The following is a 13,511-nucleotide window of genomic DNA, read 5'->3' on the forward strand; positions in this document are numbered from 1 at the left end:
TCCAGTACTTCTGTTACTACTAGGATGTAATTTGAGTAGCTTACTAAGGCTTTCATTTATTTACCTGTACTGTAATTAGATTCTGACTTCATTTTAAATCTCAAATGTCACAGTAGTATCTATAGAAGCTATAAAATATCACAGTATACAAAAGTAGCCTCAACTGACTCAAAAATTTTTAAGGTAAGTCTAAACCTACCTTTATTGCAGGTTGTTTTCATTATGGGTTGTCTGTCTACTTCTGTAATAATTCTGGGAATTTCACTGTGGCTGGAGAACTTTCCTCATAATATAGTGTAGCAGTACATATACAGTTTTGTAATTATTTCACACTGTTTTGTTACAGGATTAAGATGTTTGAAATATATTTAAATCAATTAAAAGACATGGATTTATTTTCAGATAAAACAGCAGCTAAAATAATAACAAAAAAATCTGGGAAGTTATGCTCAAAAATGAGTATATATGCAAAGTTTTCATTTTGCAAGCATTGCTGCTTCCAGGAATCTGTAAGGACACCATGTGCACAAGCCCTTAGAGGGGTGCTATTAAGAAGCACGAGGCAGTAGTGACACTACTGGTCAGAGCGATACTGAGTAGCAATGCCAATGGGTTTCCTTCCAGAATGAAACAGTTCTGCTCAAAGTTAGGATAAAAAGCGAGGACTTTGACTGGACTGATGGCTGGAATTCAGACTTGTTTTTCAGGTAGAATTCTCTCATGGGTAATACTGTTCTTTATAACATTGTTATTAGATTTTAAATAGAAATCTGGACACAGCATAGAAACATATCTAGAAGAATGGAAAATCATATGAAGTCTGTCTAGATGTAAGTTTGTCCTCTTAAAGTATGACCTTGTACAATTTAAAAATTTCTGTCTGTAAGCAGATTATGGAGGATTTTTTATGTCTTGTAACCATCCTACCTTGTCTTATGTTTCTGGAAGAGAGGTGGAAGTTTAGGAGGCATTAGGTAATGTATATATAACTAAACAATGAGAGACTTGGACATCTGCAAAACATCAGTTATGTGAGGTATACAGATAATTACTAAAAATGGAAAGAACATTATAAATATGGACATAAATCGAAACTTTACTAAGATTTGAGAAAAATGTGAATATATGAAACCGCCATTTTTAAAAAGAAAGAGGAGTTATATTCTTAGTTTTTTAACACTAGTCTTTAGTTCAAGACTTTTCAACATAAAGCCGTGAAGAGGAAGAAAATGTATGTCGTAAATATTTTATAGTACTTGTGGTTTTGGATAGGAGGGGATCGGTACTTGCTGCCAAATCTTTCGAATCAATATATTTTGAAATACAATATTTTTTGAAAACTTAGTCTTTGATTCTTTATGAAAAGGTGGGCAGTGATCCTGTAAACATGGATGATGTGTCTCAGGTTTTCTTGTAAATCCCAAGAGATTGTGTGTTGTGGGTACTTCTGCCTGAATGACTTCAAAAGAACAGTACAGGAAAACAAGTTCAGTGACAGTAGAAGAGATCAACTGGAAATGAGAATGCTAATTGCATTTTCATCCTTGAAGTGTTTTTAACATGAAAGCCGCTAATTTCTGTACGTAGACCATAAAATTTAGAGCTGAAGAGCCGAGAACACTACACAGAAACAGCATGTACAGACCAGGGATAAATGAGGTCAAAGGCTGTAAGATATTTTCCTTCAACTTATTCTGGGAAACAGTTTTACCTTGGCTTTTACAGCACTGGTCAGTTGTCTTCTCCATTGTATTCTTTGACTGTGTGCCAGTTGATAGTTCTGTCTATTCCTATGGAAACCAACATATTGAAGCCAATCTTGCAAGAGGCTTTAGGGAGAAGTGCTCTAAGTTCAGACGCTGCCTTGCTTTCAAGTCAACATGTCTGATAGTCAGAACTGGCCTCAAGTCGTACTGGCGTTCTTGGCTGATGTATTGCCTAAGATGCTTTGCCAGACAGATGAACACGTTCAGCTTGGAAACTGGTAAATAAGGTTTCTATTCAGCTGTCTGAGAGGTTCTCTCCAGTTGAGCGTTCTGCTTTTGAGTCTAGGATGCTGCTAACAAAGTTGCTAAAAGGGTACTTTGTGAGATTAACCCAGTGTCAAAATCAGTGGCGTTTTTGCCATGGTTGACTTGATAGGATTAGCAAAACATCACATATTTAAATCCGCCAGTGGTTTGTTAGATAGAAGACATGGCATCATCCTTGTCCACACAGAGGTAACAAATAGCTTACAGAATTTTCTTTCAAAGCTGTAGTTCAACGGATGACTGTTACGTCTAGAACTATAACACGAAAAATTTTCTTTTACTTGCTTTTATTTTTCAGTTACATTTTTAATCAAGGAGTTAACTGCTTAGTTTTTGCTCAAGTTAAAACTACCTAAACACTTGATTTCAAGTCTTCTTGAATTAAGCTGGTCCAACTGTGGCTGAAGTTGTTCCAGAGCTAGAAGAAATATGGTTTAAGTCCCTATAATTAGTAAACTTTACATTATTATATTTTATCTGTCTGTTCAGAGACGGGTTGTTTCCATTCAGTCCACAGCAGCTATACTGAAGATGCATGTGGAAATCAAGTCTTCTGACTATCTCGTCTTCCAGCTGATTAGGGGGTGCAGGGAACAGGAAGGAGCAGTTTCTCTACTACCTCTGCTGACTTTATTTGTAATGTAGTTAGTATAGACTACCACAGTGAGTAGACAGTATGCAGCAAAAATGAACTAAGAATTATTGTTCAGTGTCTAATTCTTGCCCAGTGTAGCGTATGTCCCAAAGGTTGAGGGGTGTATTTAAAAGGATTGAGAATGTCCTTATAACTGTTAGGTTTAATAGAAACACTTAAGTGTATATGTTCTATAGGATTTCTCAATCAAATTGATGAATGTGATCACCTTACTTTAAACTTGTGAAATAAGTTGATTTATTCACCTTCCCTTTTGGTATGGTTTCATTCAACAGGGACAATATTTTTGCACCTGCTATGTTTTAATGAAGAATGATTAATCCAGGTGTTGAGATTTATGGATAAAATAGAATTTCCTTCCCTGTTCATGGCTTACATACCAAAATCGTATTTATTATGGCAGAGATGGGGGAAAAATGCTATTGGGAGCTTGTCTGTGATTCAAATTTTGTGTATGCTTGATATAGCATTTCAAATTTAAACATTTTCAAAATTTTGTGTAAACTTTGTCATGAGCTTCTTTGCTCAAATAAGAATATTCAGTGTGTTGAACTTGTATGGCAATATAGCACATGATAACCAGAGAGATAGCCTGCTATTTTGATGTTGACTTTACTTATTTTCACTAGAAATTGAGGTTCTGAGTAGGTATATTGATTTTATTTTTTTCAGCAAGTGTTAAAAAAAATTACCGATATTCAAGGAGTGTAAGAATGGTCCAGTCATATATGTTTAAAGGGTAGCTCTTACAGGGCTTATAGCTGTTGTAACCATGCAATATTAATTCAGTTTCAGTGTATTAGAAATAAAAAAGGTTCACTATTTCATGCATAGATAATTTTTCAAAACACAAGTGTTAATTTATAAATCTAAATAATTATTTTGAATTTAATTACTGTACCTACTTGCTAGTCTCTATTTTAATAACTTTTCTTCTGAAGAATCCTTGACAGATTTCTGGCAGTTAGCTGGTAATATAAAGCATATCAAAATGCTCCTTTTGATGTATGGATTTCATTTGCTTTTGGAACAGTATTCTGTTCCTCTGTATATCAAATTAGAAGTATGATAGTCACAGCTTCTGTTTTTGTAAATGCTTAGTTTGTTCCCTGTAAAGCTACTCAAACTGGCAGGTGTTGGTGACAGAAAGTCCTTCATATACTCCATGTCATTCTAAGTTGTTTCCGATGTTCTGAGAACATGCTGCTTCTCAAAGGGACACTAATAGATGAAACAACCTCTAAAGAAACCGCAGGTACCGTCCCTTTTCTTTCCAAAGCTGTTAAAATTTTCAGGTTTTGAAAATTTGTGACCAAGCTGACCTGTGGGGTGAAGCATCCTCTCTTCAGCACCTACTCGCTGGAAAGAGAGTGAGTATGTATGTTTGTATGTATATAGTAAGGTTATCTTCTGTAAGATTGAGTAGGTCAAAGACAGATGTTTCTACTCTGTGAAAATAAACAGGCTGAATTCAGTCACCATTTTTGTTTTAAAGGGAAAGCTCATGGATATGTTTCTCTTTTAAAGGCTTAGCTAGCAATTAAGGAGTTAAAGTTTTTTGACTTTCACTGCTTCTTGAAAGCATCTGACAGCAAAGAGCTCTTTCTCAACTTTGGCTGTAGGGTATGTGCTAATCTGCTGGCAGAGCCTGCTAATGTAGCGCAAAGTGGCTGCTATATTCTGCTTGGGTTTTAAGCTAAAATCTAAATGACTCTTAGGTTGTTCATATTCTACTCCAGTGAGTATTTGAGTATGCAATACAATTTATTATTTGCCAATGTATAGGTTTATACAGACTTTAGAAACTCATGTGTCACTATTAAAAAGTATAGACAGTTCTGTGTTTCAGACATGAGCAACGGTTAAATCTTAACTCCCAACTTTTAAGGTGTCCTGGGTTTAAAAGGTGTTAATATCTAATCTGACTGTTAAAAAATCATAGCAATCTATTTCACTTTTTTTGTTATCTTAGAATAAGAACCTATATATTTGGGGCAGAATGTGCTTGTCTGGAAAAGGAGATCAGTGGCCTGGTATGCTAAATTTCTGTGCACCTTTCCAGTTCTCGTTTTGCCCCAAACTGGGTCTAAACCGAAGGAACAGTGTACATAAGTTAATATGTAGGTAATAACCTATGATACAATTTGTTTTCTTGCTCTCAAGCTGTTGTTACGTATCCAGCTATACTTTCTTAAATATGTTTTATGAGTTTAAAAAGGAAAATTAAAACATGAATAATATTTAAAGACAATAAAAGTATGATCATTGCCCGTACTACAGTTGGTATAGTATTAGAAAAGCAGACTTGTTTTTTCTCTGCAGTTAATTCAACTGTAATAATTCTATGGTGTTCTGTTTGTGAAAGAGTAAAAGTAACTGAATTATATATTATATTCCTCTGAAGAGGAGTTATTGATTGTTAAATGGTCTCTCTTTTCACAAAACGATACTGAAAAAAATGTGCTAAAATGACTTACATAAGTGCTGCTTAATTAATAATGAATACATTTCAAAAATCAAAATTTAATAAGCTAATAAATTATTAAACTATGGTGGGATATATAATTACCAGATCTCCAAAATCCCTACCCTGATTGATGGTGGACTTGCTGCACTGTTACTCCTTCTCTGTTGTCTTTGAACTCCTTTAAACAGGCTGACCTTCGTGCTTCTGATTTTGTGGGGACTTTGATTTTACCACTTGCTTGCAGTCTTCTGTGCACTTGCTGGCCAGGCTTAGTTACTGCAGTTCTCTCTGTCAGGGGCTATGGTCAATGGTTAATGCCTGATTTTGATAAATCTCATCTTAACAGTGCAGAAACAGCAAGGAACAAGGTGCAAAAGAGTTTTAATCAATGAAACATTCTTTGAGAATCATAACATTGCATAATTTAGGGTATTCAATAACATTTTTGAATACTTTTTTGAACAGGATGAAAAGTAGCTGAGAGAAGTAGCCTGTTTGACCTCAGCAGCATGCAAGAATTTAAAATTAGTTTCTAAGGGATAAATATGTAAACATAAATAGAAAATTGGGTAAAATGTGCACCACACTGTCAGAGGTAGGTTCTTCAAGACTAACTGGGTATTTTTCGAGCTGATTTCTAGAAATAAATATAGTAGATTGCCTTCTCAGGCACGTACAAAAATATTTACTGTAGTGCTAGATGGAAAACTGCAAGTTAAATGGGAAACTAGGACACAGAAAGTAAGGGTATGGTAAAGAATTCGATAATGAACTGAAAACAAATACAGTTGAAATATGAACTGTAAGACCAAAGGGAGTATATTAGAATTCCTCAACAGTTGCACATGAATCTAGTATTAGTCAATATTTTTTATTAACAAAATTAGCACCACAAGTAGTACTTTTTCTAAGGATATTTCAGACTGACACAAGATTAGGCGTTACTGTCAGTCAAAGACAGAATTGGAGTGTCTCGGATACCAGAAGTATGAGAATACTGAAAGTGATTGAAATAGTTGGAAACATGATAGTCCAAAATGCAAGTCTATGTGTGAGGGTCGGGGGCAGTGCAGTTCTATTAGGAATTTATTATCTGGAAATGACTGAGAAGGATGGCGGTGTGCTAATTGATCGGCGAATGTACCTAATTGTTGAGAGAAATGCAGTTTTGGTATATCTGGCAAGGTATTTCCACTAGCAGTAGACAAGTATCATTGCCATTCAGTAGGCTACTTAGTGGGACTTCTTCTGGCACGCTCTGTAATCTCTGCTTGCTTGTGTTCAAAACAAACGTGTTCAAACTAGAATGAGTGCAGAGAGCTGACTGTTTTGGGGGGAATGTAGGGTTTATTCTTTGTTATTGAGATAAAAAGACCAATGCTTATTTAGGTTTTAAAACCTGCACTGTACTTTCATGGGTAGAAAGAATGCAATGTGTGGGTATCTTAAAAAAAAAAAAACCCAACAAACAAAACGTAAAAAATCCAGCCCAAAACTGAAAGAAATGAAGGGAAAAAAAATCCAAAACACCACAATTCCACTTAAAAGGAACCCCTAGGAATTTTTGGAAAACTATTAGAAGTCCTTACTCCCTATGGTGCTGGAGGATTGGATTTAGTAGCCTAGATGGTAATTTTTAACCTTCAGTTCTAATTTGTGGTTTATCTGTAAATATTTCTAAGGCTTTCTATTCTGCTGGAAGTATATGCCCTGACTGCATCTTCAGTGCTTATGACTGTTGGCAATGAAGAGCCCTTAAAAACCACTTCCTTTGTAAGGCTCACTTTTAAATTGTTTTATGTTCTTTTGGTCTGTCTGTTCCTAGTACTGAGAAAGCAGGTATGTAATTTTGGATTGGAGCCAAAGTAGCATCTTCACGGTTTAACATCTTGGCATTCTTTTTAATGACCCCTGCCGTGTTTACCAGGAGGTTATATAGAGATGCTGGGCTGCCATTTTCCTAGTTCTCTAGCAACGCTTACAGTTAAATAAATCTTCACAAGCCTATTGTAGGTGTTCTGAAAACCAAGTGCTGTGCTGTAACAGTCAGTAGTCAGCTCATGTGTGCTACATTATAAATCACTACAAATCAGTCTTTCAAGTCATGTTAAATATTTCACGTGGATTAGAATTCTTATGTTTTTTGAAAATGTAGTCTCAGCAATGAAAAGGGAAATAAGCAATTTGTCTGTATGTATTGGCCCCTTTTAACCCAATGATGACAAGGTGATTGTAGCCTATCTATGGATGTGCTTTTGATGCTTGGAGACGTGCACGTATTCCTCTGACTCTTAGCCTTATCTTGTACAGCTCCGTTTCTCCCTTTATAAAATGGGGTTATATTTATCTACCTACGTAGTATGTTTTTAAAATCCAAAGATGAAAAATGCAGCCTCAGAGGTATATCCACACTACCAGATAGAAGTGGCTAGTCAGAGCGTAGAAGCACGTGGTTATATAATGACCAAGTTAACTCAGCAAGAAATAGTGTTCCTAGTATTAATCTCAGTTGTTGTTTGTCTTTTATCTCCTGATAGCTGAGCAGTGATCCCTACTGCCATTGCTGGCATTGCCAGGCTTCTACCAAATGTCGCAGAGTGCTGTACGTGACCTCCCTGCTGGCAAGTTAAGCTGTTTAGGTCTCAGAGGGAACATGCATGATAGCTCACAGTTGAGGAGAGAATATCCTGTCACCTGTTAAGGAGGTTAACACTCATGTATGCTAAGAAATTTCTAGAATAATTTTGCTTACGTGATGAATAAAACCTTTCACAAGAAACAGGATTAACTACAGCAATTTGTTATTAGCTCTGTGGTAGCCTAAGACTCAGGCTTTAACAATGTATCTTGGAATGTATTAAATTATCTACATGTATTGAAAAGGTAAATTGTAAATCCTCTACAGTATGTAAAAGTCTTGATTGGGTAGGGCCAGCTCAATTGGCAGATACCCTAGTATTGCCTAACCAGGTGGCTTTTGCTGAGTATGTATCCCAGTGTTTGAATGTCCCAGCACTCATTGCTTTCAATGTAGTCTTTAACAGTCCATTGTATCATTCGATTTTCCCAGAGGCTGGTGCATGATAGGGAATGTGGTATTACCCACTCAATGCCATGCTCTTTGGCGCAGGTGCCTATGAGATTGTTTTGGAAATGAGTCTTGTTGTCTGACTCAGTTCTTTCTGGGGTGTCGTGTTGCCATAGGACTTGCTTTTCAAGGCCCAGGATAGTGTTCTGGTCAGTGGCATGGGGCACAGGATACGTTTCCAGCCATCTGATGATTGTTTCCACCATGGTAAGCACATGGCACTGGTCTTGATGGGTTTGTGGGAGTGTGATATAGTCAAACTGCCAGGCCTCCCCACTGGTCTGTCACCCTGAAAGTAAAGAAGTTGTGGCATACCACTTGGCTGGCTTTGACTCCAGTTCGTATTGAAGTTTTAGGATGTCTGGCATGGCAGCACTCAGAGGTGGCGTGACTTTGGTCAGGCCATGATAGACTACTGTCAGTCTCCACTCTCCATTAGACTTCCACACTGGCTGTATGGGACTGTTAAAGCGTGAGAGAGTCCTGCTGATCAATCCTTGGCTCTCCAGTCGACAAATCAGCTTATGGATGGGAATTGAGGATATTACCACCACTGCGCCTTTGTGGTGTCAGTTGGCACCTGTTCTTCTTTGACCCTCAGCAACCCCACAACAGAAGGGTCCTTTGAGAGCCCAGGCAAGGTGGACAGCTGTTTAATTTCCTCCATCTCCAAGGCAGCTCTACCAAAAGCCCACTGGTACCCTTTTGTTTCCTTGAAATACCCTCTCCTAAGGTAATCTATGCTAAGGATGCACGGAGCCTTAGGGCCAGTCACTATGGGGTGCTCTTGCCACTTGTTCCCAGTCAGGCTCGCTTCAGCCTCCAGTACAGTTAGCTGTTGGGATCCCCCTGTCACTCCAGAAATACAGATGAGTCCTGCCCCTGTACAGCTTCATGGCATTAGGGTACACTGTGCACTGGTGCCTGCTAGAGCCTTATACTCCGGTGGGTCTGATGTGCCAGGCCATGGAGTCCACACAATCCAGTAATCCCTGTTGTCCCTTTCCTCCACCTGGCTGGAGGCAGGGCCCCTCTAGTCCTGGTCATAGTATTCGCTACTCTGAAATACTAATCAAAAGTCCCTTCGTTAAGATCAGGAGTAAGATCAGCCCTTCTACTCTGTCTGGGGAGCTGCCCACTGGACACTGGAGCAGCAATTTTCCTGGAAGAACCCACTTTTGTGATTGTTTTTTATAGAATCATAGAATCATTTAGGTTGGAAAAGAAAAGTTGACCTGTTAAGCTAACCCTGCCATCCCATCACTAAACCATGTCCCTAAGCATCTTTTGAATACCTCCAGGGATAGGGGTGCAACCACTTCCCTGGGCAGCCTATTCCAATGCTTGACAACCCTTTTGGTGAAAAAATTTTTCCTAATGTCTAACCTAAACCTGCCCTGGTGCAACTTGAGGCCATTTGCCTTCATCCTATCGGCCGTTACCTGGGAGAAGGGACCAACACCCACTTCTTGTGTGTAGGGGTGACTGATACCAGCATGGGTTGGTTCTCTGGTTCAGCTGCAGTACCTGTTGCGGGGGTAGGAGTATTCGCAGTGCCTATCGACAGGGTTGGAGTAGCCACATTGCCTGTCATTTTGTTGTCGGATCCAGAGACCTTCTTTTCCCCTTGAGGGGTCTGAATAGTGTTGAACAGGGCTTGGTAGGCATGGGCCAGGCCCCAGCACATTGTAATGATTTGTGTCTTTCTGGAATTGCCAGGGTGGCAGCATGCTTTTTCCAAATATTTTACTAGTTTTTCAGGATTGTGCACTTGTTTGGGGGTTAAGTCCTGGTTTCAGCCGGGATAGTTATCTTCCTAGTAGCTGGTATAGTGCTGTGTTTTGGATTTACTGTGAGAATAATGTTGATAACACACTGATGTTTTAGCTGTTGCTAAGTAGTGTTTGTACCGGGTCAAGGACTTTCAGCTTCTCATGGTCTGCCAGGTGCAGAGGGAAGCTGGGCGGAAGCATAGCCACAACACCTGACCCAAACTGGCCAAAGGGATATTCCATACCGTATGATGTCATGCTCAGTATATAAACTGGGGGGAGTTGGCCGGGGACAGCAATCGCTGCTTGGGGACGAGCTGGGCATCAGTCAGTGGGTGGGGAGCAATTGCATTGTGCATCACTTGTTTTGTATATTTTATTATTATCATTATTATTATTATCATCATCATCATCATCATCATTATCATCATCATCATCACCATCTTCCTTTGCTGTCCTATTAAACTGTCTTTATCTGAACCCAGGGGTTTTACTTTGTTTTTCCAATTCTCTCCCCCATTCTACTGGGGCGAGGGGAGGGTGAATGAGCGGCTGTGTGGTGCTTAGTTGCCTATTGGCGTTAAACCACAAGTTCCAAAACATTGGAGGTGCCTGCTGTCCTAGGCACTTGCCTGTACTGTCCCACACACCCTGCCACTCATAACTACCCAGCCACAGGGCAGATCTCTGGGTGGTATTCTTAAAGAATTGTTTCGCATTAAACAAGGCCTGAAACACTTTCAAGAGACACAGCAATAGGAACATGCTGGTTTGAATATCCCAAGGATATTCAAAATTCTCAAGAGCTATTGTATCTTCCTGGAGGAGAATGGGAAGGTGAAGGAAGGTGTCTCCCCATACATAGGCTCTCTGAGGAGAAGAGGTAAAAAGTGTAATTATTAATAGTTTCCGAGAGATGGCTCCCGAAGTATGGGGATGACGGCAATGCTGAGTACAATCTCACGACCAATAATTTTATCATAGCATAAGCCAGTTTTACATGGTACAGCAAAGTGATAACCTTAATCCAGCTCCCAGAGGTGATAACCAGCACCACAGGGAGTGCATACAGCAAGCACAGTGTTACATAGCCCAACTCTGAGACAAGCATAATTCTGAGAGCAAATAAATCAACATTGCAACCAGCAACTATTAACCTAATATAATGAATGCTTATCACAAATTTGTTCTAACATGCTCTGCTCAGATCTGTCGTTATCTCAACCCTTTGAGCTCCACATTGGGCATCAAAAATGACTGTTGTGGTTTAACTCCAGCCAGTAATTAAGCACCACGCAGCCTCTCTACTCACTCCCCACACCCCAGCAGGATGAAAGAGAGAATCAGAAGAGTAAAACTGATATAAGAACAGTTTAATAATTCAAATAAAATAACCATATTATAATAATGATAATAATTTAAAAAAATGTAATGAGAAGGAAAATAACAAAAAGAGAGAGAAATAAAACCCAAGAAAGACAAGTTATGCAAATCTATCCCAGCTGAAACCAGGACATTTTGCTACCTATTACCAGAGAGCCAGCTAGTAGAGGTGGGTAACATTCTTTAAACCTTTCCAACAGTAATACCAAAATATGATGGCTCTAAATGTTGCAGTACAATTGAACTGTTTTGGACAACAGACCAGTAGGAACCTATGTCTACCTGTTTGTTTGGGGCTGAAACCTGGCCCAGAAGGGCTTTAGATGTTAGAGTGACTTTGCAGTGATGCTGGAATTCCCTCCCTTTCCCTATACCCGTTGCCCATGTTAGGTTCAGTCACATACTAGATCTCCTGTTCTCCATTAGTTTTCTAGGGAAGAAGGGGACTGCCGTTGATCCAAGGATAGGAAAAATAAATGTTCTTTCCTTAATCTTCCCCCTGCTGAGTGAAGGTACCACGGGCCAAGTTCTGAGGAGTGTTTGAAACAGAGGCACAGGGCAACCGGGCGACTCAGAGCAGGACTGTGGCACAATGTGAAGTGTGAGGCTAATGTTTTTAGCGCATTGGTAATACAACCATCAGTAATTTCAGTATCAACCTAGGTTAGAATCATAACAATACTCTTACCAGTACAGAGCTCATTTTTTCTTTAGCCTTTCACTTAGGTGACCATATAGGGGTGGAGTGACCTTGGCTGGGTGCCAGATGCCCACCCAGCTGCTGTCTCTCTGAAGAGGCCAGGGAGAGAAAATAGGTTGAAAAAGCTGCTTCAGATGGATAAATAATAAGACATGATAAACACATTATGTTGTAGGCCTGGAAAAGTAGATAGAAGAGTTTACTGTCAATTTTCTGCTCGAATCTGTTCCTGGAAATAGACTCATATTGAAAATGCTATAAGGGTTTTTTTTTGCATGAATTTGCGATTTTGGGGATAACTTTTTCAATTTCAGGGAAAACCTGAATTCTGACAAATTCATTGATTCTGACTAAGAGATTTCTCCCATCACTCTCTTCTCTATTGAAACATTCAGGAAAGTGAAGTTTTTTTGACTGCTTAGCAGTTAAGCTCGGGGTCCAGAACTTTCTTCAAAGTAATTACCTGATGGCAGAGCAATGATTACTTACTGACTGTCTACAGAAAAATGTGTTATACTCAATTGCAGCTAGTATATATGGCTGAAATTTTGAAATAGCAGAAGTATTTCTTCTGATTATGCTGAAGCTAGTTGTTAGCTGTGCTCTGAAACTGTGTTGTTGTTTGCATACAGAGTTAAGTCTTTTGGCTAAAATAATATTAATAGAACTTAAAGGAATTTTAAAAATCAGCATTGGCATAGTAAATTTTGGCTAGCAGGAACCGAGTTTTCTGTACCAGTGTTTAATCCTGTTTGCTCATAATTTTTCACAGTATAACAGAGTCATTTTAGAGACACTATCAATATTAAGAGACCATGGATGGACCCAAAGCACTTCATGCTGCCAAGGAATCTGTAGGCCAAGCAAGTGCATTTTATGAGTAAAAACTAGCAAACTTGAAGACTTGTTATACACAAGAATTTTATAAAAGCAAAGGAATTTGGCTAGTAACTGCTTTTCAGGTTAAGCATACTTTTTTCCCCTCTTTAATTTAAGACCCAAATTAAATGTGCCTTCAAGACATGTTGATACATTGTGTATTTACAAACTTAAGCAGTAATCAATTGAAGGTGGGGAGTTTTTCCTTTGCCGTTAATAGGGATGGTATTATTTTCTAACAAGTGAAAGGAACACAGCAACATTCATGGTATTACTGAAGAAAAGAAGAGCAGTCAGAAGTAAGAGCATGAATAAGATCATTACAAATAAGTAACTTAAGTACAGGTGTTTTCTGTGGTGATGGTTTAAAAAAATCATAAAACATTTGGAAGAAACAGAAGCTTTTGTGTTTCAGAATGAGGGGATTTATTACAGATTCATTTCCTAAGGAGAGGGATTTGTTGGTGGCTAAAGCATGCACCAGAATAATATAGTAGTAACTGGTGGAAAAATCTGTAACAGAAAAAAAAATAC

General features: G+C 38.6%; 1 protein-coding gene across 4 annotated transcripts in view; it reads left to right on the forward strand.

Annotated features, from left to right (window-relative positions):
• The window catches only part of INVS (inversin), a 95,229-nt gene that overhangs the window by 25,053 nt on the left and 56,665 nt on the right, over window positions 1-13,511 (forward strand). Inside the window, exon 3 of one of the 4 annotated variants that reach the window (XM_035898995.1) lies at window positions 3,984-4,058. The exons of the other annotated variants lie outside the window; for them this stretch is intronic. Coding sequence (XP_035754888.1) covers window positions 3,984-4,058 — 75 coding nt within the window. The remainder of the gene's footprint in view (window positions 1-3,983; window positions 4,059-13,511) is intronic. 4 annotated transcript variants of the gene reach the window in all.

This window comes from Egretta garzetta, unplaced genomic scaffold (genome assembly GCF_000687185.1).
Source record: "Egretta garzetta isolate BGI_Z169 unplaced genomic scaffold, ASM68718v1 scaffold88, whole genome shotgun sequence".
In the NCBI taxonomy this organism is placed as follows: domain Eukaryota; kingdom Metazoa; phylum Chordata; class Aves; order Pelecaniformes; family Ardeidae; genus Egretta; species Egretta garzetta.